This window comes from Glarea lozoyensis (assembly GCF_000409485.1).
Source record: "Glarea lozoyensis ATCC 20868 chromosome Unknown GLAREA4, whole genome shotgun sequence".
Taxonomy (NCBI): domain Eukaryota; kingdom Fungi; phylum Ascomycota; class Leotiomycetes; order Helotiales; family Helotiaceae; genus Glarea; species Glarea lozoyensis.
In genome coordinates, this window is record NW_007360999.1 from 1,648,008 (window position 1) to 1,669,074 (window position 21,067).

Here is a 21,067-nt window from a genome sequence, read left to right on the forward strand (position 1 = left end):
CCTCACGACCAGCATACCCCAATCTCTCATGCCGTTCTTCCCATCCCCATTGCACCCCCACTACCAACAAGCAAACATGTAGAAATGTTTCAAGAATATCTAGCATAAGACGCGTCTAGATTTCGCAAAGCATGATCCATCCAGCTATGAGCAATAATCCTCCCAATTAGAGTCTGAGATTGCCAAAATATCGTCTAGATGAGGATAGTTCTGGCAAATGACATTTTCGATATGATGGAACATCAAACCCTTCCTCTACACAAGAGAAGAGCGAGTAGCAGCTCGTGTAGCTGAGGACCAGAGCGTATTAGTCCCAAATACGCCACGACAGTGCAAGCAACCTAGCCATTTGAGATCACTCCATCTTACCAGAGCCTAGAACATGGGTTCTTCGTTGGTTGATGGATGATTGGCCTATCAAGTTTCTGCCATTAGCTCAGGCATCGTAGTAGTGCAAGGTGGGTTTAACGATGACCCGCCCTGAGAAGTCGAGGTATTTGAATTGACTTGCTCATTTTGGGACATACTAGCCGTTGGGTTATCGGCACCCATGTACAAATGTGATGGCAAGTCCCAGGTTGAAATCAGAGAAACGGCGTCCGGGTCGAGATCGAACAAGGTAAAATCGGCATTTTCGAACCCGTATGGTGACAGAGCAGCGGCGTTTTGGTAAAATGATTGACTTGGCGGTGAGAACGGGCTGTCTTCAGTCGTAGGAGAGGCATCGATTGACTGATTGACGGTCTCCTCTGCCTCACTCGCATCCCGTTCCTGCACAGTGGAAAAGTCGAAATCCAGAAGGTCGTCATACTCAAATCCGAAAGATCCGGTGTCGAATATATTGACTCCATCCATCCAAGTGTTCACATCCAAATCTACAGGCCAATCCGGCTGATTTATGCTACCTTCAATGAGGACCGCCTGCTCCGAATGGATGTCCATAGAATAACCCGGGTGGTCTATGTTACCTTCAACAAGGACAGCCTGATTCGAATTGAGGCCTGTAGAACAACACGGTTGAGCTATGCTACCTTCAACAAGGACCGCCTGCTCTGTTTTCATGTCTGCGAAATGAGCCTTTGGGACTTGGTTATTAGAATCAGAGTGACTTGCCGGTGCAACGCTGGACACAGCAACAGGTCCGCACGCTGTGTCCGTCGGTGGGTGTAATTCAATCCTTGAACCATCACCCAGATTGCTCTCTACTACTGCATTATCCACGCCCAAGGATGCCGGTGATGTCTCTGCGGAACCGTTCTGCTCGTCGGTCTTGCTCATCCTCTTCCTCGCCCTGCACTTTCGCTGCGACTCTGCGAGTTGTGCCCGTCGACGCTCCAGCCGTGCTTCCGAAGACAGCTTGAGTGATGGTCGACCTCTGCTGCCCATGATGATTGCTGTGGAGGGAAGGGGGTGATTTGGTTCTCTCCAGATGTTGTTGGTAAGATTTCGGGAATGTTGGTGCCTGCTTAGAGAGCAGCGAGCAGGTCACAGCAGCAAATGTTCCGGCGAAACGGAAAAGGGTTCTTCCGTCCACGGCAATGCTCTTGTCGCTTGCACTTTCGCCCTTTGCTTACCGTCTGGCCTCTATAAATCAAGAGCGGGTTTGGATTGAGCTTTGAACTCTCTGTTAAGCCAAGAAAAGAGCACGCGCAGTGTAGAGCGACACAATCGCGCCATTGAGTATGAAATCATGGTCCATTCAACGCTTTCCAAATTCGAAATATACTATAGAGGCATGAAAAGGGAGCAACATCCTCGATTGCAGCGTGACGGCGTATTAGTTACAACAAATATGATATGCTGTAGTTAGATTGTTCGTTATTCTATCAACTCATCTAACAAGGCAACAGAGTAGTGGGAATTTTTAAGTCTAAAGCGCAAGAGTTAGGAGAGCTTAAAGTACACTGATCAAGTCTAGTGCTTAAGTGCGCGTAAACACCTTGTAGCGAGAACTCTGAATGCCGTATAGTAAGTAGCCTAAATACTCTATATAGTAGTGTTAGGCACAAACTAACATAATTACTAAATTCTAATCTAATAAAGGGGTTATACTTATTGTTTTTAAATAGTTAAGATTTCTATCGACTTAGTAACGAAAAGTAAAAACGACCTTGCGAGCTAAATCCAAAAACGAAATTTTATTACCTAAGAAAAATTAAACTAACAGTAAGTGTTAGCCTCCTACCGTCTACTTACTAAGAGGAGTCAATAAGTCCTAACTAAAAATTTAGCGGGCGAGACCCAAAAGTCTATTCAAAAACGAAGATGGGAGTACTTGTACGATCCTTACAGTTTGACGAAATTGTTAGTTTCTTAAGGGAGTAAACAGGGGCATAGTGTGTATACAGACGACGGTTACTAAAAGTACAGTATGGTATAAAAAGGGTTAAAGATCGCATAAGGGTTTTTCACAAGAGTTTTGGAAGTAATAATATTTTGAAAACGGAGATATGTCACGTATAGGAGGAGCCAATGACGCAATAAGGTCTGTAATTGTTGGTATACCGTAGTAGTAAGGAATCACTAACAGTAGTCGAATATGCTGAAGTTAGGTCCACCAAATTGCCAGATCAATGGATTTTTGATGTCTGGGTGTGCAGCAGAATACTCGCGGTATGACTTTTCAAAGAGGTCGACCAGTTGGATAGGCGTCATTCCATTCGCATCTTTTGTGGTGGTGGATGCTCCATTCTCCACTAAAAGGTTGTAGGCGTCCAGTTTGTATTCGGAAGCAGCAAAGAATGCTGGGGTCCAGCTAGCACACAGAGCTGACCTGTGGTGGGATATAGTGTCTTTTTGAAGTTTCTCATCCACGTCAGCACCGTATTGGATCAGAAGACGCATAATGTCGATCCTGCCATAATATGCAGCTGTATGTAATGCACCAGAACCTTTGATAGGAACGCCGTGCTCCAACAGCACCTCGGTCAGCCGAGTCCCTTTTCGAGATCGAGCAGCAACAGACAAAAGAGAGCAGTTAAAACTCAGGGGTTTTGGGCCCCAGTCAGCAGAAGGTGTCACATCTGCACCAAGCCTAAGCATCTCAGCGACTATTTCGGCTTGGTCCTCTCTAAGAGCTTCGTACAGCGGCCGTCTTCTATGACATAGCAGGTCCGAATTGACGATTCCTGGCCATGCAGATGCCATGGCGTCGAATACCGCGACGTGTCCATTTTTAATTGTGTACATGAGTGCATCCCTCCATAGAACAGATTCGAACTTAATACCTTGCTGCGATACGAAGTCAAGTAACGTCCGAACAACTGTATCGTGTCCATTCTTGGCTGCTATGATGATTGCCCGTACAAGATTCTGCGCTGCCATGCCTGACACCCCCCGCACATCGTTCTCGTCCTTTCTTTCGCGATCTTGGTCACAGATGAAATGCTGCTTTTCGAGCATAATCTTAGACCATTGCGGCTGCGCCAGCAGGATTTTCAATGTTGAGTTGTCGCCCGACGCGCATGCCTCGATCATGGGGCCAGCGATGTCCTTACCGACAAGCACTTCCCACAGCTGTCTTGATGTACGGTAGGAAGAGCAGATGAAGTCCGGGCCTAGATCTGCGGTGGTCGATTCTTCCGTGAGCACTATTCCAAATGGTTTTTTCTCTTGTTCTGCGTGCGATTCTGCCATGACTGCAGTGGATGAGCGCTTTGTGATAAAGAGGAAAACTGACGGGATGCTTGAGTACCTGGTGAAGGTGGTATGCAGAATTGAATTGAGTTCGGGGATTGGGTGCCCTATTTATACTTGCATCAGTGTTATGTTCAGTGAACCTGTCTTGAGTGAAGACGTTTTCACCTCTATTCATGTCGTCTGTTCATTTAGACATCTGAATTATATTCCTTTGTCAGATGGTTGGCGACTTTGTTCTCCAGCTAAGGTGTTGGCCAGTGAGGACTTGTTCAATGATAAAGAAAAACATTGTTCAGAACAGCACAATATCCCAGCAGCTGTAATAGAACAACACAGTTGTTAAGTTGAATGCGAAGACCTGACGTTTTCAAAGTGGCGAGGAAAAAATACAGACGGATTTCTTCAATACAGCACAGATGTTTGGAAAGCTGTAAACAGTTAACATGAACATTTTCTTCTTTAATGCATCACAGATATTTCTAAACTACAACTTAACAAAACAAGACTTTTGAAGAGGAAATAGCATAGACGTTTGAGAAGCTGTAAGTAAGAAACACATAGTGTCTTTTAAGTTCTTCGGGTAGCTACAAATGAATAGTATATGAATTTGTACCAGAATCCCTTGATCAAACACACAGTTCAAACAACATCAATTACCTCTCCATCTCAATCCAATCCTGCAATCAGTTTGACCTTGAAATCTTCATATACTCGAGTCCTACACAATCAACCTCCATCTACATCGAGACTTCTTCGATATCGTTGATATCATAATAGAAATCATAATAGAACTTCTTTTCTATCAAACCCCGGTTTCAGGCTCCATATCACTCTTTTCCTTCCTTCTTCTCTCGGTTTCCAGCATCAAATTTTCACTCCTATCTACTGCTCGGAAGACCGCCGGCAGAAGCCATGGACAAACAACCAGAAGCTGAGGACGTACATGGAGATGTCGATGATACACGAACAGGAAACAGAGACACGCTAGCAGAATGCGGGCCAAGGATAACTATTGCAATCGAGGAAAACGCCAGAATGAGGGCGGAACTTATTGAAGCTGAGGCAATACCTAAAATTACTATGGCAGAGTATCGAAAGTTCCTCCAGGATAACTTTCCCGACAGCACAAGGTATATACAGTACCCCGGGAATTTAATCGATCAAGTCATGATGTTCCAAGCAGAAAACCCAGGATACTACTTCTATGGTGAGTTTTCTAATAGCAAAGTTGACGCAAAATTCTTGGTGACCTTTCCAGAGAAGAAACTCGGTGATGATGCCGAGGAGTCTAGCAAAACTATATAAAAACGACAACGAGGAATATCGCAACCTTTGGTACCACGCAGTCAGACACGCTATGAGGCTACTTTTTCAACAAGAAGCACGAAGCAGCTTTCACAGCGAATGTTTCCCAAATGGGTGGCTCGAGTCGATTTTTGATTTGGTTAAAGATGCGACAATTCGTATTTGCCCAGTTCATGAAGTTACCATACTTTCGCGTATCATATAATATTTCCTTCAGAGGTTTGACTGTGAGTATGACTAGAGCTGTTAGTCGGGTTCTAAGCCAAGCTACACGGCAACCAAGCAGGCACTAACCGGGAGCTATAAGTATATATGACGAACCTCTCTTGGATCACGGTTAAACAAACGCAAACTCTTCGAAGAACATCGAAGAACTTTTGGCCTTGTTATATCTTGAATCTCAAATCTCAAATCTCACACATTCTAAGAAATCTCTTCACAAATACCAGCGACACACCACAATATTATTACACTTCCTCACCGAAAGCCACATCTGATAGGCAAACCCTCTCAAGTACTCCCTGCTTTTCCACCTGATGAAAATTCGATAATTAACAGAAGAAATCTGCTCATTTTCAGACAAATCCACTGGAAGTAAACTCATCTTTTGAACAAATACACCCGCCATATCCATAATCTCTTCATCAACTCTACACCATGATCTCACAACGCAAACTCCTTCGCAAATCCCTTCGCAAAGCCCGAAGAGCCCACGAACGAGACCAAAAAGACCTTCAAAAACTCGGCCTACGCCTCTGTACCGGCTGCGATTACTGCACCGAAACCCAAGCTCTCTCGACGCGAAAACCGAAAACAGCATCGGAGACACCTCGTCGCCACCCAAGGCCGCCCGAGCTACTACCCCGAAGCACATCCCGCCACAATCTAGAGAACAGAGTGTTCGAAGCCACAGTAACCATCAACCCCAGAGACGTTGCGTTATCCGAGGCCAAAAAAGAAACAGAATTACGAGCTGAGCCAGGTCGCCTGGTCTACTGGACCGATGCATCTTACAAACATCTCACTCATACAGGTGGAATAGGAATATGCCATTTCCCGTCCGCAAGCCCATGGATACCCAGTTTTTGGCGCGTCAATCTGACGCGTAAGTCTCACGTATTTGAAACTTATGCGATTGCGAAAGAATTGGAACTTGCTTTGCATCAGTATCAAGAGAGGGAGATCAAGGATGCACCAGCAATAGTTTATGTATACTCTGATTGCGTTACTGCGTTGGAGTATTTTGCTCAATTTCGACGATCACTAAGTGAGTTATCCCGACTGCCATATGGGAAAGAGCTGGTCGGATCAGGAATCATCGCGGCAAATCACTTGATTGCGAGCAATGTCGAGGTTGAGTTGAGATATGTTCCTGGGCACGCGGTTATTGATGGGAACATGAAGGCACACTGGGCGGCTTGGAAAGGCGCTGGATGATGTGGGGGGAAATGAAAAAACATCAGGATTGCAAATATGGGTCAAGGTTCAAGATCTCCATTGATGTAAATTGCTCTGAACTAACTGTCCAACCAAGCAACATGTGCCCAGCCATCAGCCCATCTGTAAGTGAACCCTCCAAGCCAGGTCATGTCCCGTATCGCAGTCGAGTGACCGATATGATGCCTTGTGCTAATGAAAGATAGTACTGAAACGTCCGGTGAATTCGAGGGTGTTCGCCGCAGAGATTGGATGCCTAGAACAGAAACTTGGGATCAGTCGTCGCTGAGTAGATGGCCGACAAGAGCCATCCACTCTTGACACCCTCTTGGATCTCACTGTTTTAAAAAGCTGTGTCACTAACAAGAAATACTGCCCTCACAACAGTAAGCGAAACGAAGAAGGCCGTCAGCAAATGTAAGTTGAACTTTTAAACTTACGGTAGACGTCTCCAAGAATCTTCGGACCGCAGTTGTCTAGGACTTAATTGATCAGCGAGTATAAATTTGTATGACGTTAAACGTACTCGAAAAGAGGTAATTTCAAGTCACGGCGCTCGTTTTGAGCAAAACATACTCGGGAAACTTCCCGCTAACTACGGGGTTTGAGTGAGTACGAACTGATATTTTAAAGTCAAGCTATTAACCACCTCGAACTTTGCACTCGCCACACATTTTCACTTACTCACTCCCCTCCATCCCCACCCGAATCTGTTCCCTCACCCCCTCAAAATCAGTAACATCCCAAACCTCAGCATACCTCCCCTGAACAACATGATACAGCGTAAACTGGCTCGTTTCCACCCTCCGTCCCGTCGGCGCAATTCCTTCAAAGATACCCAGGTGCGTGCCTCCAACTTTGAAATGCAAATGCAAGTACTCGCCCTCGATAGCGAAATGCCGAATCTCCCAATGCCAGTCCGGGAAAGCCGCGACGAGGGGTCTGAACTGCGCTGTGACATCGGCGGGCGCGAGCGGGACGTCGTTGATTTTTATGGGGGACGTGTAGAAGGATTCCATGGAGCTGAAGGCGTGGGCGTTGCAGAATTCGAGGTAGGATGCGTATTGGAGGCGGAGTGCGGATGGGGAGGGGAGAGGGGTTGCCATGGTGTGTTTGGAGGGTTGAGGTCGCAAAGGGGTGAGTTCTAGTGATAGGAGACTGCTTGGAAGGGATTAGGTTTTTGAATTTCTCTTGAATACTAGACGGATAGGGAGGAAATACCACGCGATGTGTCGATTTTAATGTTGCGTTAGATATGAGCCTAGAGTCTAGTAAGAAGAACAAAGGAAGCGCATCTGAACTTTTTAAACTCCGCACGTAACAGTCCTCCTATATAAGTTCAACCAATGCATATAGATGAATGAATTTTAGGTGTAAGCAACAATGTATGCAAAATGGTGAACCGTTTTCCAAAAGGGGCCTGCCAAGTGCCTATGCAGTATGCAGGTGCTTACTACACATCCGATACTCTCACCTACCTACTCTCACTTGCATACTCTCACCCATCGACCTACCTATGAAGCCTTCGACAGACACGCCCGAACAACCTCCGATCTCATTACCCCATCTCTCGAATCTACCCCAAACCCCACATTAACATCCTAAATCACAGCATAACCCCTCTCAAGCCAGTAGAAAAATCAACGTATATATATAACAGCATACATATCATAGCAAGGTATAACGTAAAATGGTATAAACCAACCCGAAACCAAACAAAATATACATTATACAATCCCCCCATTGATATCCTCATGCCATTCTCTTCCCCGCGCATTCTCCCCATCCTCTCACCCCCTTTCCTCTTCCATCCCTTCCCCCAGTCACCCTCATTTATTCCTCCCACTACTCCTCGTCCCCTTCCTCTCCACAATCGGCGCCTTGGCCTTCGACTTCACCGGCGTCACATTACCCACCTTCTTCTTCGCAGGCGTAGTAGCGGCTTTCGGCGTGGGAGCCGCTCCTTTTTTCGCCGACCCACGATTCGGTAATTTGCGACCATTGGATTTCGGAGGTGACGGTTCAGGTGTTTCTGCTTCCGGTTCGGGTTCGGGCTCGATATCGGAGGGAGGTTCATCTGCTTCCTCTTCCTCAGGCTCAGGCTCGGGTTCAGGTTCTGCTTCTTCGGCTTCTGGCTCTGGTTCCGCGTCAGGAACCTCAACGTCTTCGTCCTGATCTTCCTCGTCACCGGACCCATCCTCCTCTTCTTCCATGCGCTCATCATCGGAATTCAAGTAATCCCACTTCGCGACCCCGTTGAGCATTTCCTCATCCGCATCCTCATCATCAATATCAGCATACACCTTCTTAGCACTCGCACCACGGCCACTCTTCCTACGCTCCACATTGTCTGGCGTACTAAGTTCCGGCTTCTGACGTTTTGGCTTCGAGGGCGTTTTCCTGATTTTAACTGGTTTGTCCTTTTTAGAGATGGAGTTTCTTGGTTTGGCTTCAGATCTCTGCTTTTTTGTTGGGTTGGAATTGCCGTCTCTGTCATCCGATTTGCGCTTCTAGTTAAATATTAGTGAATGCGAGTCAAAGACCAGGCCAAGACATACCTTTGTCTTTTCAGCATCCCTTACGAGCTTGTCAAGACTACTCTCTATAGTTTCAGGGTCCGGCAAGTATGGCTTTTTGGCAATCTCTTGTGCCACTTCATGACTTGGTAGTCCAGCGTACAAACCAACCGGCAAGCCAACCTTTCCAGCCCAGGTCTGCATGACCCAACCTTTCTTTTCCTGCCATGACTTGATTAGATAGGTGGCCAGATCACTCATGATGTAAATGTTGTCCTTATCCTCATCAGAGGTGCTCAAAGCATCTCGTGCTTGCTTCACACGCTCAGCATACTTGTATACCAGTGGTAGATTCTCCTCTGATACGACACACGAAAGGTAAAACACAATATATCTGGCTTGATCTACCAACTCTGCTGGCTCAAGACCAAAATCTGGGTGATGTGCTAGAACAGATATGAGTCGCGGTAACACAGATTCCATAGGCCTTGCTGGTTGATGTTGCAAAAGCTTTGCACGAGAACGGATCCAGGTCACTATCGATGCGAGGAAAGCCGTATTTGGTTCAAAAGCGGTGAGAAACATGATCGTGTAGAATCGGACGGGTAGCTTGTTCTTCACTAGATATTTCTGAAGCTTTTCCACCATTCCTCGTCGAACATTCTCTATCGGATCCTGAACAACACATGCAAGCCGGTTAAAATCCTTTGGTGCTGTATACGCCTCAAACATTTTGTTCGTGCAGAGCTTGAGAATAGACTGAGCGGCCAAACAACGCAATCGAGCGGCGTGATGTCTCGGGGTTGGTTTGTCTTTGGAGATCTCCCCGTCTTTTTCGATCAGCTTGTTGAGCAACGCATACACTGGACCACTATACTCTTTTGCATTTTCCTTGTCGGTGACAGCTCGAAGGCGGTTCACCAGAATGCGTATCGCCCACAACTTGGCCTGACCCTCTTCATCCAAGTCGGAATCGCTTTTCCACTTGGGATCATCAGATTCAGACGGAGTCCGAACTTGCATCAGTAGCTGTTGCGTCGTTATGTCAATTATCTCATCGCCAAAGTCCTCAGCGACTGATGGTTCCAGAAAAGTCAATTGACTAATGGTTGCGAGTTTGGATAGAAAGTGATCTTGTCCGTATTCCCAATCCTTCGTTGACTTCTCCATCAAGTCTTTGGCATGCATTTCCTTTTTGTTCGATGTAGCCATCAAGATACTCACAGCATATTTCGCCGCCTTTGGTGGCATGCCGTACTGTGCGAAGCTCATTAATGTTGAGATAAATTTGCGGTCTCGAGGGATATTTTTCGAGCTATTTGGATTCTTCGCGAACAATGCTACAGCCTTCAATACCTCCACACTTCCAGCGTCGTTCTGCTTCGAAGCAGTAGGCGCTTGCTCAGCTAGTGATTTACAGAGATCTGCAACATTGTCTTCGAATATCTTTGGATGCTTGTCTGATATCTCATGCATGATCTCATGTGCAACCGCACCAAGACCATCCTCATCGCTTTTCGCATATTGCATGATGTAGGGAAGATGACTTTTGTTATAGATGAGTGATGAAGATCGATAAATGATGGGCATCAAGACCTGAAGTAGACCAGCAGGGGCCCCGGGTGCAGTTTCGATACGTTTCGAAAATTCCTTGATAGAATTGTGAACCATCTTGAAGTCATTCTCCGGAGCTACCGCAAAGCGCAAGAGTTGGTAGCTTCTTCGGTCATGCAATTTGGCGTATCTCAGGAGATCATTACTGGTCCTCAGTGGGTCTGGAAGAAGATCAGCTAGCCATTTCACAACAGTATCAAGCTTTGCCTTGATTTCTTTGGCATTGCCTTCCATGACGCCTCCATTATACTCCTCGCAACGTGTCAAGAAGGCTTTGAGGACTTTGGCAAACATTGGCTGTCGGGCTTGCATAACGAAAAATGCCTTTTTCGACTTCGGGTCAAGTGATTTGACAAGGAGAAGTATTCTTTCAAGCCGAATCTTATCAGCATTGAAGCCTGCGGTCCCATTTGTTGCAACGTGGGAGTCTCCGTTGGTTGCCTTACCCTTTGATTTTCCTGGTGGGTATTTAAGAGGCAGGAGCTGTTCAAACATGACGTGGTCGAGCAAGACATTAAGCTCGAGGTCGTTCGCGTAATAAACATCGATGATCTTCGATGGGATCGCCCCAAGCGCAGTAATGACAGATTCGTTTCCTGATGCAATCTCACCCGCGGCAACGCCCCATATTCGTCCCAGAGCTGTCATCGCTTCAATTCTCACAGGATGCTTGCGATCTCGAGCTCGATCAGCCAAGCTGCATAAAACTGAGCCAGATTTAGTCACGCTGCCGTTGGGCGCAAGTTTTGATATGATGTCGCGGAAGCTGAAGCCTCCTACAGCTTTGACCGCCGCAAGGCGCACCTTGTCATCCGCATCATTGAGTTTTTCTCCCAAGGCTCTGACCATCGAAGATTCCTCCTCTCTGCTAAGTCCTATGCCACCGGCAGATGTCACGAGTATTCGACCAACAGCTCTCGTCCAGCCAGCGCGAATAACGCTAGTCTTGTCATTTTTTCGGCCCATGAAACTGTGATATACTGTTGAGTGAGTCTGAGAAAATGATTGTGGTGATGCTGGTGTCGTAAGAATGCTATCAGAATACGGAAGAAAAGGCACGTCTTCGAGATTGATTGGTGGATATGCAGCAGGATCCATCGCGGGTGGAGGAGGAGGTCCTGCTGCGCCAATGCCACTTATTATATCTCCAATGGTATTGGTGGCTAATAGACGGAGGTGTTGGTCCTCCGCCGAAAGTTGGACCTCAAGTAATGGTATCACATTTTGGAGGGCATCTGGCGATGCGCGCCACAGCTCCTGAAGCAGAGAATGAGCTTTTTTCAACTCTTTCATATCCATTTCCGTAGGCCCAACATGCGCTTCCTCGTCTTCAGAGTCTGCATCATTAGCCTTACGATGGCCATTTGACTTGGTAGCCCCGGTAACTTCATGGATGACATCGTTAAAGTATTGGGCGATATGTCGGGACATTTTGTCGGGACACTGATTGCAAATTATCTTTGCCATGTTGTACGCTGGCGGAAGTTCCTTGAGTAGTAAAGTCGACTGATTGTCGTCTGTCTTCTTTGCCTTTTCCTCCTTGCCCCCAGGCGCAGATGCTCGTAAGAATTGAGCAACAATAATATCTATAGCCTGCGATGGCAGAGCACCCGCCTCGTCAACTATGATTACCAACATCTGGCTCATGTGAAACTCTATATCCTTTGAGACGGCTTCTCCCGTAGATGATTTGGATGATCCAGAGATTATATCGAAGAAGGATGAAAAGAGGTGTAGGATCAGCGCGTCTGCATTCGGCAGATCAGTCAACAGCACAATACTTTTGACTTCCGTTAATGACACGAGAACGTGCCTATGCTGGGTATTGTAGGCATTCGAGGGGTCAGAAAGCGCTGGTAAAATTGAAGTTATGAAGAGCGTGAAGATATCCTAGCCGTTGGTTAGAAGACTTTCCAACACCGTTAGTAGATTGCCATACCTTCAATTGAGATCCCGTAAACGGCGCATCCGGCGCACAAAGCCTTAAAAGCTCTACCAGACAACACGCTACATGCGCGCGAACACCTTTATCCTTATGTGATAGCAAATGCTGCCCCGCCAAAGCTTTCGCAACATCCACGAACGACGTCTTGTCCACCTCATCCTGATCCATATCCACCAACTCATCTTGGAGCACCGTCAATCGCCTTAACAACTCCCCAGTCGCGATCGGCTTCGTGGCCCGCCATGTCAAAGGCTCATCGAATTGTAATGACACTCCTTGCGATTCCTCCACCTCGACTTCTGCTCCGCGGGACCGCCGCGCCATTTGAGGGGAACAGCTCCAGAGGACAGTTTTGGGTGCGCAGTGAGTTTGCTGTGTGAGAACTGGTGATCCTCGGTCCGCGAAGTAGTCGGGGACACGTTATTTTGGCGTCGTGGGTGCTGCACATGTGCGTTGATGATGCGGCTTTGGTTGTTGTATTCGTATAGCAACGTCGCGTGTAACGCGTCGAAGCTGGCCAATCAAGCGTCGGATGGATCCGCATCCCCACGATCTCGCTTCAGGACAACCTCACTTCACTTTGTCCCACAGTTCTATTGCATTTGTCAATAACAGTCGGTATTACAACTCTATTGATTGTTTGGAAGGTACCCGCGTTGATACCTAGCTCTGGAGATTTTCTTCTCGAGTGATTTGTGCCCCCCGTCACCAACGTGGCACCTGAGGGATATGTGCTTTGTTTGATATTTGTTCAAGTTGTACAAACTCCTCACTGTCATGTAGCACTTAGAAGACTACCTATGTATACCATGCAGTCACAGATAAGTGAGAATATGCCATATGACATGCTTCTATGTTTCAGCTATGATGACACCCTCTGACTAAGAAGCAGAAACAAATACTGGTTGCGTGGTGCCTACATCAAAAGTTTTAAGTCTGTTGATGTATACCTACGAGAGCACGTGGATACCCAATGGCAGAGCATTAATATCAACTATGAGGTCCGTCATTGAGACTGAATTTTCGGTGAAAGTCCAACTCTATCAAAACAGCGAATCACAGATGCTATCAGTAGTCTGTGAATGGAAGCTATTCACCTCCGAATCGTTTCATTTACTCAAGATTTGAATTGAAATATCTGCTCGTTGCTGTGAGTTAGCGGTAGTTGAAACTTCCAAATTAGCAGAGTTTAAGCTGGCGATGTCGACTGTCCAGAAGATAAGGGGATAATCTTCCCATTGTTTCTCGTAGGATCCAGTTACGTCTCACGTCCCCAGACCCCCAGACCACCATCCCTATATTGATGTCTACATCGACTTTCTCTTTAACATCAAGTCGTATCGTTTGCATTCACCCATCTCTACAGCAAACGGTATGGCTAGCCGGTTGGTATTTTCATTCCATGCAGGGTCAACGTAGCAAATACATGCGAATATGCATAGGACCGATAAGCCCCGGGGCCCATGATGTTTATCTGCTGCGTGAGTCCGATTGAAAAAGTGGGGCATGCGCAACGGTGAAAAGTTGGGGCTCACCTTTCGTTGTCGCTAAAGTTGAGTACATCAATAGTAAACAAATTCCACCACACACAACTCCGCTCTTCTTACTATTGTCTCTTTTCTTTTCCATCAACCCAACTTCAACCACGCTCTTTACGTCTTTGAGGATATCGCAATTCTCATCCATCGAATACCCGCTCTCGATAACAAGAATATCATCTGCAAATCCACGTTCCCACGCATTTCGCCATATCTCGAACTTCAGGTCTCGATCTTACTACAATATTTTCGCAAAACAGCCAATCTGTAACGCAAATCATCACAGTAGCTTGCAATGTTTTTCAAAATGAAAGCTGCGTCCGTCGCGGTCACTTTGGCCATGATGATGTCTGTCACCGCATCGCCGCTCGACACAGCAGGTGACCTTGAAGCTCGTGGTACGTCCCCTTTCTAGCAGAATATTCATATACCCTCTCAAACTAACAATGGATCAGATAACGCTCAACTGAACGCTCGTGGTGTCTCTGCGACCTCCCCAGCTCCATCTTCGAGCACTTGCACAGACGAGCTTGTCAAGCCAACTGTTTCCATTTCTCCACCTATGGCGGCAGTATCTTCCAATGGAGCTGTATCCGTATCATCCGCACCTACTAGTAGCTTGGCTGGATACATTCACCATTCCGATACGGCGAAACCTTCTACAATCCTATCGTCGCCTCCTGCAGTCTCATCGTCTTCTGTGGCCCCATCCGCATCTCCTAGCACGTCGACTAGCGTTCACCAGTCCCAAACTGCGACGTCTTCTCTGGTTACATCTTCGGTATCTAGCAGCATCTCGGCTGGAAGCGTTCATCACTCTGATACCACAACTTCCTCAACGGTTTCTTTTGTATCAGTCTCGTCGTAAGTAATCTCACTCGCACATCATGGCACTACTAACAGCGCATCAGGAATAGCGGTGTTTCTGCCACTTCTCCTGCCATTGTCTCCTCGGCTTCCTCTGCCTCGATTTCTTCACCGAGTGCAACTGCTGTGTTGCCTTCGACCAGTCTTGTTCAGTCCTCCGCAACTGGGACGGTTTCTAGCTCCTCCAACGCCTCATCCAACACTGCTCCAGCTGTATCATCTGTCACCAGTAAAGCAAATGTCTTGAGTAGCGCTACGGCATCGAGCACGTCTGGCACGTCTGATACCGAGGATGTCATCATATTTTCCACGTAAGAACATATCTCCGCAATCTTTCGGCTGCTAACAGTATCCTAGTGCAACTCTCATTCCATTGCCGCCACAATCCGCTCCTTTGACACGTTCTGTTGTGACTTCAGCCAAGCCCACGTCGAGGTATGTTGGATATTGATTTCCATCGAGATTATCTTAATCCTATGAACTTATGCTGACCTGAGCCTAGCTCGTCGTCCACCTCAATCGTTGTTCCTGTTTCTGTCAGCAATTCGGAATCGACTACAGCTACGCTAGAGTATGCTTCAACAGCTTCTTCCACATCTGCCGCTGCGACGAGCTGCGTCGGTGCGTCCTGTGGTCCTGCTTCAACTCCTGTTCAGTCTTCTTCTTCAGAAGGGGTTCCTGCAGTCGTTTCAACGCCAACGTCAACGCCTTCCGCTTTAACTGCTTCAACTGCTCCAGTTGTTTCTTCTACGAGCGTTCCAGCTGTGTACAACACGCATTCCGACCTACCTTCCTCAGCTCTTGGGTCTCTCTCTTTCGAAACCAATACTTACTTTAGCACAACTGTTACTAGGACGAGAACTATCACACCTGCCTCCTCCTCGGCTCCAGCCACAGAAACAGCTGTCAATATCCCACAAACTTCTTCGTCCGTCGCTCCAGGCACAACCTCTGTTGATCAGAACTCTGGCGTTACCACAAGTCAAGCCGTACAGTCGTCTCCAGGCGCCCCAAGCTCGGCTCAGACTACTACCACAAAAGAGACTTTGACTGATACCCTCTACAAATCGAGCACGGTTACCAAAACTCTTGGACTTAATCCTGGATATGGCGAAACTGGGTCTGCTCCATCTCCTTCTGTTGCGATATCTTCTGCTCCAGCCCCTTCTCTTCCAGCATATTCAGGCGTTAAGAACATGTGCGATTGCCCAAGTCCGGTCACGGTTACCGTAGTAGTCACTACCACACCAGCTGTTGTTACTCAAGCCTCCAGTCTGATCTACACCACACCAGCGCTTGCAAGCTCTTCCCCATCTTCCGCATCAATCTCTGCCCCAGCAGCTTCCTCCACTAATGTATCAGGCAACTCTGGAGCTTCCACCTCGGCAAATACCGCAGATGATTACGATACTCCAACAGGATACGCTGCTTCGATGGACAAGAACTCTGCATCACCAAGCACAACAGTATCCGCCAAGTCTGCAGTCACTGCCCCAGCCAACCCACCATACGGATTTATCGGCGCCTCACTCTGCGGAGTTCACACTCTTCCCGTTTCTGTGGTCGAAGGCAGTACATTGATGACAACCATGACCGGCTCAGCTTGTCCACCAGAATCAACCCACTCTTCTGCAAAAGCTCCATTCCCAACAGCCATCGCGACTGCCGGAGTCTCCCAAACCTCGGGTTCTCCCACCATTTCCGGTTCTCCTTACGCCCCTCAAAACTCCACTTACCCCTCCTGGGCCGTCCCACACGTCTCAAGCTCGACCCCAAATCCCATCACCACATCCTCCGGACTGGTCAACGGCGTCAGACTCTCCTTCTTAATCGGATTCTTCGGTCTTGCAATTCTCATCCGAGACCTCTAACTCGATTCCCAGATTAAACTTAGGTTTGCAATACAATTCCAGGATACACTCCTCGAAGCTTCGAAATGCTGTCCAAAACGTCCTTGTAGATTCCCGGATGCGCTACGACGGACAGATGCATATAAGGGTGGAGGAACTTTGCAGTTTTTTTTGAAGGGGATGCATGGTTTCATGTTTGTACTATTAGGATAGATATGGGTGCTTTAGGCACGAGGTAAAAGTTGATATGGCGGTTATTGAAGAATTGAAAAGTCGTTTCCAAAACCTACATATTCCTGAAGAACTTGACACGTTTCCAGATTGGCTCATGCAGTACTACCTACGTGGAAACATGCGAATTCCCTCTCTCTGATATAGCAATCTTCATAGTTTCCGTTCCACACCGAACAATTCGCCTTCTGATCCCGAACATACTAACGCTGCAGCATTTAACCTTCCTCCCGAACTTCTCACACTCAACATCCCATAATCTCCACATCATTTCTTACATCCATCTTCCTCTCTCGTGAATATCTCACCTTTCCCATTACCCAGCATCTTTTCAAAAACATAATTCACCCGCACCCTCACATCCTTACTTAGCAACAATAAACCACCTCACTCCAAAAGTCTAGGCAAGGCATCTGTGAGGTACGAGATAGATACCCGTGTTAATTGTAGATGCAAAAGTATAAGTCGAAGAGGTAGTAAGTTATTGTTCGGTTGGCTATTTACAGGGCCACTTTGATTCAGCGGACTGTGCTTAGGGAGGATCATTATTATAAACCACCCTACAAACGTTCCGAGGAAAGCTTGACGAAGGAAAACCTCACAAAAGGTTCTTCGAAACTTGTTATACCCTCGTAATACTTCTATCCTATCTTCCTAACCCCTCCCAAAGGAAACCCCATGCATCAGACTGCCCTGCGACCGAATCTCGCCAAATCACCTAACCCCCCTCCCATCATAATCTAACAAAAGACAAACACATCATCCTCTCGCCTTCCCCATCACCCCGCAAACTTGCGCTTCAAATGCCGGCGCAGTGCAGTGCGAATCGCTCGCTAAGCGAAGACGCCTATTACCGAAGGATTGAGTTGGGATTATCACGTACGGGTTGCGCTTTGTTCAGGGAAAAGGATTCTTATGCATTTGTGTTGGGAGATTGAATGTTCGTGAATTGGAAATGAGGGGGATGGTCGAGGTGAGGAGGATAGTCATGAGAAGATCATGACTTCTCAAAACATTTGTGCACGTTATGACTGATTGAAATCCAACTTGGGAAATCACTGATTATTCTTACGGCTGTCACACAAACAGACTGTACAACCCGACAAATCCTACTTAGCCTCATCAGTTTCCGAGCGCCGGGAAGGATGTTTCGCGGAGACATAAAGCAGAGAAGTCATTCAAGATGTGTGTGAAGATATATCGTATTGACAAAGTGAAATTAAAATCCCGTATATAAATGAAAGAATATCTCTCGACAGACATCTACGCCATCCCCCCTTTTCCCCAACGATCCCACCATACCACCTTCTTTCCCAACACCATAAAGAAAAGAAGATAGACACTATGCATATATCCCTAAAAGAACACACGCCAGCCCTAAAGTAAAAGTTCGAAGAGAAAATACACAAGAAAATAAAAAGTATAACCTCGCGGAGGTAAAATGCTCATCTTTTGCTCACCCCTCAAGCACCATCCCCATAAGCGCATCCCTCTTTTCCTTCCTGAGCCCGGAATCAAACTTCTTAAACGGCGTGGTATTATACCACGCATCCCAGACCTTACACTCGTTATCGACGGCCTGCAATGCCGGCCGCGAGATCAAGCTCGGGCGCTCGATGAACTGTAATCCGAGACCTTGGGCTACGTGCCAGGCAATCTACATCCATTAGCCTAGTTCAAATCGAAATTGCAGAAAATGAGAGGGGAGAGGAAAGAGGTGAGAGGGGACATACATGACAATGCATCAACCAAACCCCCGGATTATTACTATCAAACGCGAGTATCAAACTCCCGCTCGCCGGCAACATCGCCACGTCCCTGCGCATCGGATTCACGAAATTGAGCTGCGGCACCATTGCCTCGGTGAACTGCGACCCGAACTGGCCGAGGATGTAGAAGTCGTGGCCGTGGAGATGGATCGGGTGAGGCAGACCAAAGAGGTTCTGAATGGCGAAGAAGTGCCATTTGTTGCCCTCGCCCAGGTTGATGACGTTTTTGCCGATGGTGTTGTTGGGCGTGGCGGCGAGGAGCGAGATTTGGTTGTCGAAGACGTATTTCACGGTTGGGTGGCTCCATTCGACGTCTAATTCGGACCTGCAATGGTGGTTAGCACAATGGAAAAGAGGAAGGGAATGGGGGGCCCTTACCCATTGATTCGCCAGCTGTTTACGGTTCCCGGTCGGTTTCCGCTAGGTCTGCTGCTGAGAGCTAGTGTTAATTTGTTCTCCCCGTTGTTGTTGTGGAAGACGAATTGGTTGCCCGGAACTGGTTTGGAGAGTTGAGGGACAAGTCCAGTCTCGTCGGCACAAGTAGTTGGTGCAGCGACGCGCGGTAAAGTTGTGGGTTCCGTTGCGGGATTGGTGTTGTTGTTGGCGATGTAACTGAAGATGGCTTTGATATTTCCCGCGGCAGATAGGGTGTTGGATCCGCAAAGGCCGGATGGAACTTGGGCACGAAACCAGTATTTTGTTGTTGGCTGGTTGGCTCTGATGATAACGTCGTACCGTTGGCCGATACCTATGAAGAGCCAGGTCGTGTTGTACGGTTTGATTGGGACGAAGTCTGCAGCGACAACTTCAAAATCATGACCATCCAGAGAGACTTGGTACATGTTGTCCACGGAGGTGTTGATCAATCTTAGACGATACTTTTTACCCTTGACCATATTCGTTTTGCTGTAACTCCCGACAGTTCCGACTTTCATTGTCCCGTTGATCAGAGAAGTGTCCGCGGTTGGAGGCGCACCAGCTTCCGACGCAATGCCAAGCTGATATACATTCCTCTTATACCAGTCAGTGATGGGGAAGGTTCCGAGATCTTCGTCGTAGTTCGCTGTTGCTGGGCCATAAATTATCATGGTTCCGACGATTCCATCACCGTATTGACCAGAGTAATGTGAGTGATACCAGGTGGTACCATGCTGAGTGGCAATGAAACTGTATCTCCGGCTTTTTCCTGGGGCAATTGGACACTCGGTAATGCCATTAACACTGCGGAGTACGTAAGCAAATGTATCATAATTTAGTAAAGTAGACCTACCCATCTTGCGTAGTGCTGTTGGCTTGAATGATTCCGTGCCAATGCATACTCGTACTGTTAAAGTGATTAGATCAGAGGTCTATTACATTCTACAACATCAACATACCCATTATCAGTCATGTCATTGTAGACTGTGATTGTCAACCGGTCACCCCATTCTGATGATAATTAGCTAAGCTTTCAGAACATACACAAGAACTGTACTTACGAGCTTGAATCAAAGTGCCAGGATACTGTCCATTGATGACAAGCATTTCTTTGGCGTTACCATCAGGCGATAGAGTCTTTTTGGAAATGTGCAGGTCGTAGAACTTTTCAACCCCAGTGACAGGCCATTGCGTTTCCGAGTCTGTATTGGCGTTAAAAGGTGGAAGTGCACCATTCATCCAACATTGTCGATTTGTTGCTGTATTACAATTCTGCACAACTCCTCGGCCTACTGTTGGGGGATCTTGTCTCCTGTCGACCTGTAGCAACTTGGCTTCTGGTATGGCTGATCCTCGAGCAAGCACGAATGCAAGCGAGGCAAGTAAAATGCGAGACCCGAGCATGTTGAATATGAACCGAGGACTTGAGTAGAAAGAAGGAATGAACTGAATTATGCTGAGAATTGTAGAAGCGACCGCAAGTTATATACGCGCTCAGAAGAGCTCAGAGCGTGATATGAGTTGGGAACGAGTTTGGATGACACGGGAGGATTTGAGACTATTCGGAAGCGAACATCACTTCAAGATTTTACGAGCAGACGTCTCGAGTTCGACTACCTAAAAGGGAAATCGACATATCGTGCACAAAAGATGAAAAGTGAGCCACTTCTCGAACTTCTATAAGGCTCACATCGCTTCGGGTTCCGCTCTTTTCGAATAGAGCGTGGGCCGTTGCTCAACACGATCCATTAGCCAATGAGAAATGCTAACGAAGCAAGGCCTGAGTAAGCGCCATAAGAGTTACTGCACACAAGATGAGAAGGAGCCTGGTTCAGGGATTAGATGCTGATAGCTTGCCACTATTCCAGTTACATTCAGCTAGAAAATGCTTGGGACCAGAACTATGCGAGTACTTCAGGGTCAATTAAATTTGTAGCCC

The 21,067-nt window shown here is 47.1% G+C and overlaps 8 protein-coding genes across 8 annotated transcripts; 3 read left to right on the forward strand and 5 right to left on the reverse strand.

Moving 5' to 3' along the window:
* Positions 1–417: 417 nt before the first annotated feature.
* GLAREA_09902 (uncharacterized protein) lies at positions 418–1,386 on the reverse strand (the record flags this gene model as incomplete). The annotated part of the gene is made up of 1 exon (XM_008086498.1): positions 418–1,386. One exon carries the CDS (start codon positions 1,384–1,386, stop codon positions 418–420), a length of 969 nt encoding a protein of 322 aa, XP_008084689.1.
* Positions 1,387–2,523: 1,137 nt separating this feature from the next.
* GLAREA_09903 (Ankyrin repeat-containing protein) lies at positions 2,524–3,636 on the reverse strand (the record flags this gene model as incomplete). Its single annotated transcript, XM_008086499.1, has 1 exon — positions 2,524–3,636. One exon carries the CDS (start codon positions 3,634–3,636, stop codon positions 2,524–2,526), a length of 1,113 nt encoding a protein of 370 aa, XP_008084690.1.
* A 915-nt stretch (positions 3,637–4,551) lies between these two features.
* On the forward strand, positions 4,552–4,944 carry GLAREA_09904 (uncharacterized protein; the record flags this gene model as incomplete). Its single annotated transcript, XM_008086500.1, has 1 exon — positions 4,552–4,944. The coding sequence occupies one exon, from the start codon at positions 4,552–4,554 to the stop codon at positions 4,942–4,944; it is 393 nt and encodes a 130-aa protein (XP_008084691.1).
* A 657-nt stretch (positions 4,945–5,601) lies between these two features.
* On the forward strand, positions 5,602–6,381 carry GLAREA_09905 (Ribonuclease H-like protein; the record flags this gene model as incomplete). The annotated part of the gene is made up of 1 exon (XM_008086501.1): positions 5,602–6,381. The coding sequence occupies one exon, from the start codon at positions 5,602–5,604 to the stop codon at positions 6,379–6,381; it is 780 nt and encodes a 259-aa protein (XP_008084692.1).
* A 680-nt stretch (positions 6,382–7,061) lies between these two features.
* On the reverse strand, positions 7,062–7,487 carry GLAREA_09906 (NTF2-like protein; the record flags this gene model as incomplete). Its single annotated transcript, XM_008086502.1, has 1 exon — positions 7,062–7,487. One exon carries the CDS (start codon positions 7,485–7,487, stop codon positions 7,062–7,064), a length of 426 nt encoding a protein of 141 aa, XP_008084693.1.
* Positions 7,488–8,210: 723 nt separating this feature from the next.
* Positions 8,211–12,780, reverse strand: GLAREA_09907 (ARM repeat-containing protein; the record flags this gene model as incomplete). The annotated part of the gene is made up of 3 exons (XM_008086503.1): positions 8,211–8,891; positions 8,940–12,401; positions 12,451–12,780. The coding sequence occupies 3 exons, from the start codon at positions 12,778–12,780 to the stop codon at positions 8,211–8,213; spliced, it is 4,473 nt and encodes a 1,490-aa protein (XP_008084694.1).
* Positions 12,781–14,301: 1,521 nt separating this feature from the next.
* Positions 14,302–16,732, forward strand: GLAREA_09908 (uncharacterized protein; the record flags this gene model as incomplete). The annotated part of the gene is made up of 5 exons (XM_008086504.1): positions 14,302–14,392; positions 14,450–14,858; positions 14,906–15,172; positions 15,219–15,296; positions 15,364–16,732. The coding sequence occupies 5 exons, from the start codon at positions 14,302–14,304 to the stop codon at positions 16,730–16,732; spliced, it is 2,214 nt and encodes a 737-aa protein (XP_008084695.1).
* Positions 16,733–18,398: 1,666 nt separating this feature from the next.
* Positions 18,399–20,532, reverse strand: GLAREA_09909 (Cupredoxin; the record flags this gene model as incomplete). Its single annotated transcript, XM_008086505.1, has 6 exons — positions 18,399–18,599; positions 18,676–19,036; positions 19,090–19,932; positions 19,982–20,035; positions 20,088–20,139; positions 20,190–20,532. 6 exons carry the CDS (start codon positions 20,530–20,532, stop codon positions 18,399–18,401), a joined length of 1,854 nt encoding a protein of 617 aa, XP_008084696.1.
* Between the last annotated feature and the right edge of the window lie 535 nt (positions 20,533–21,067).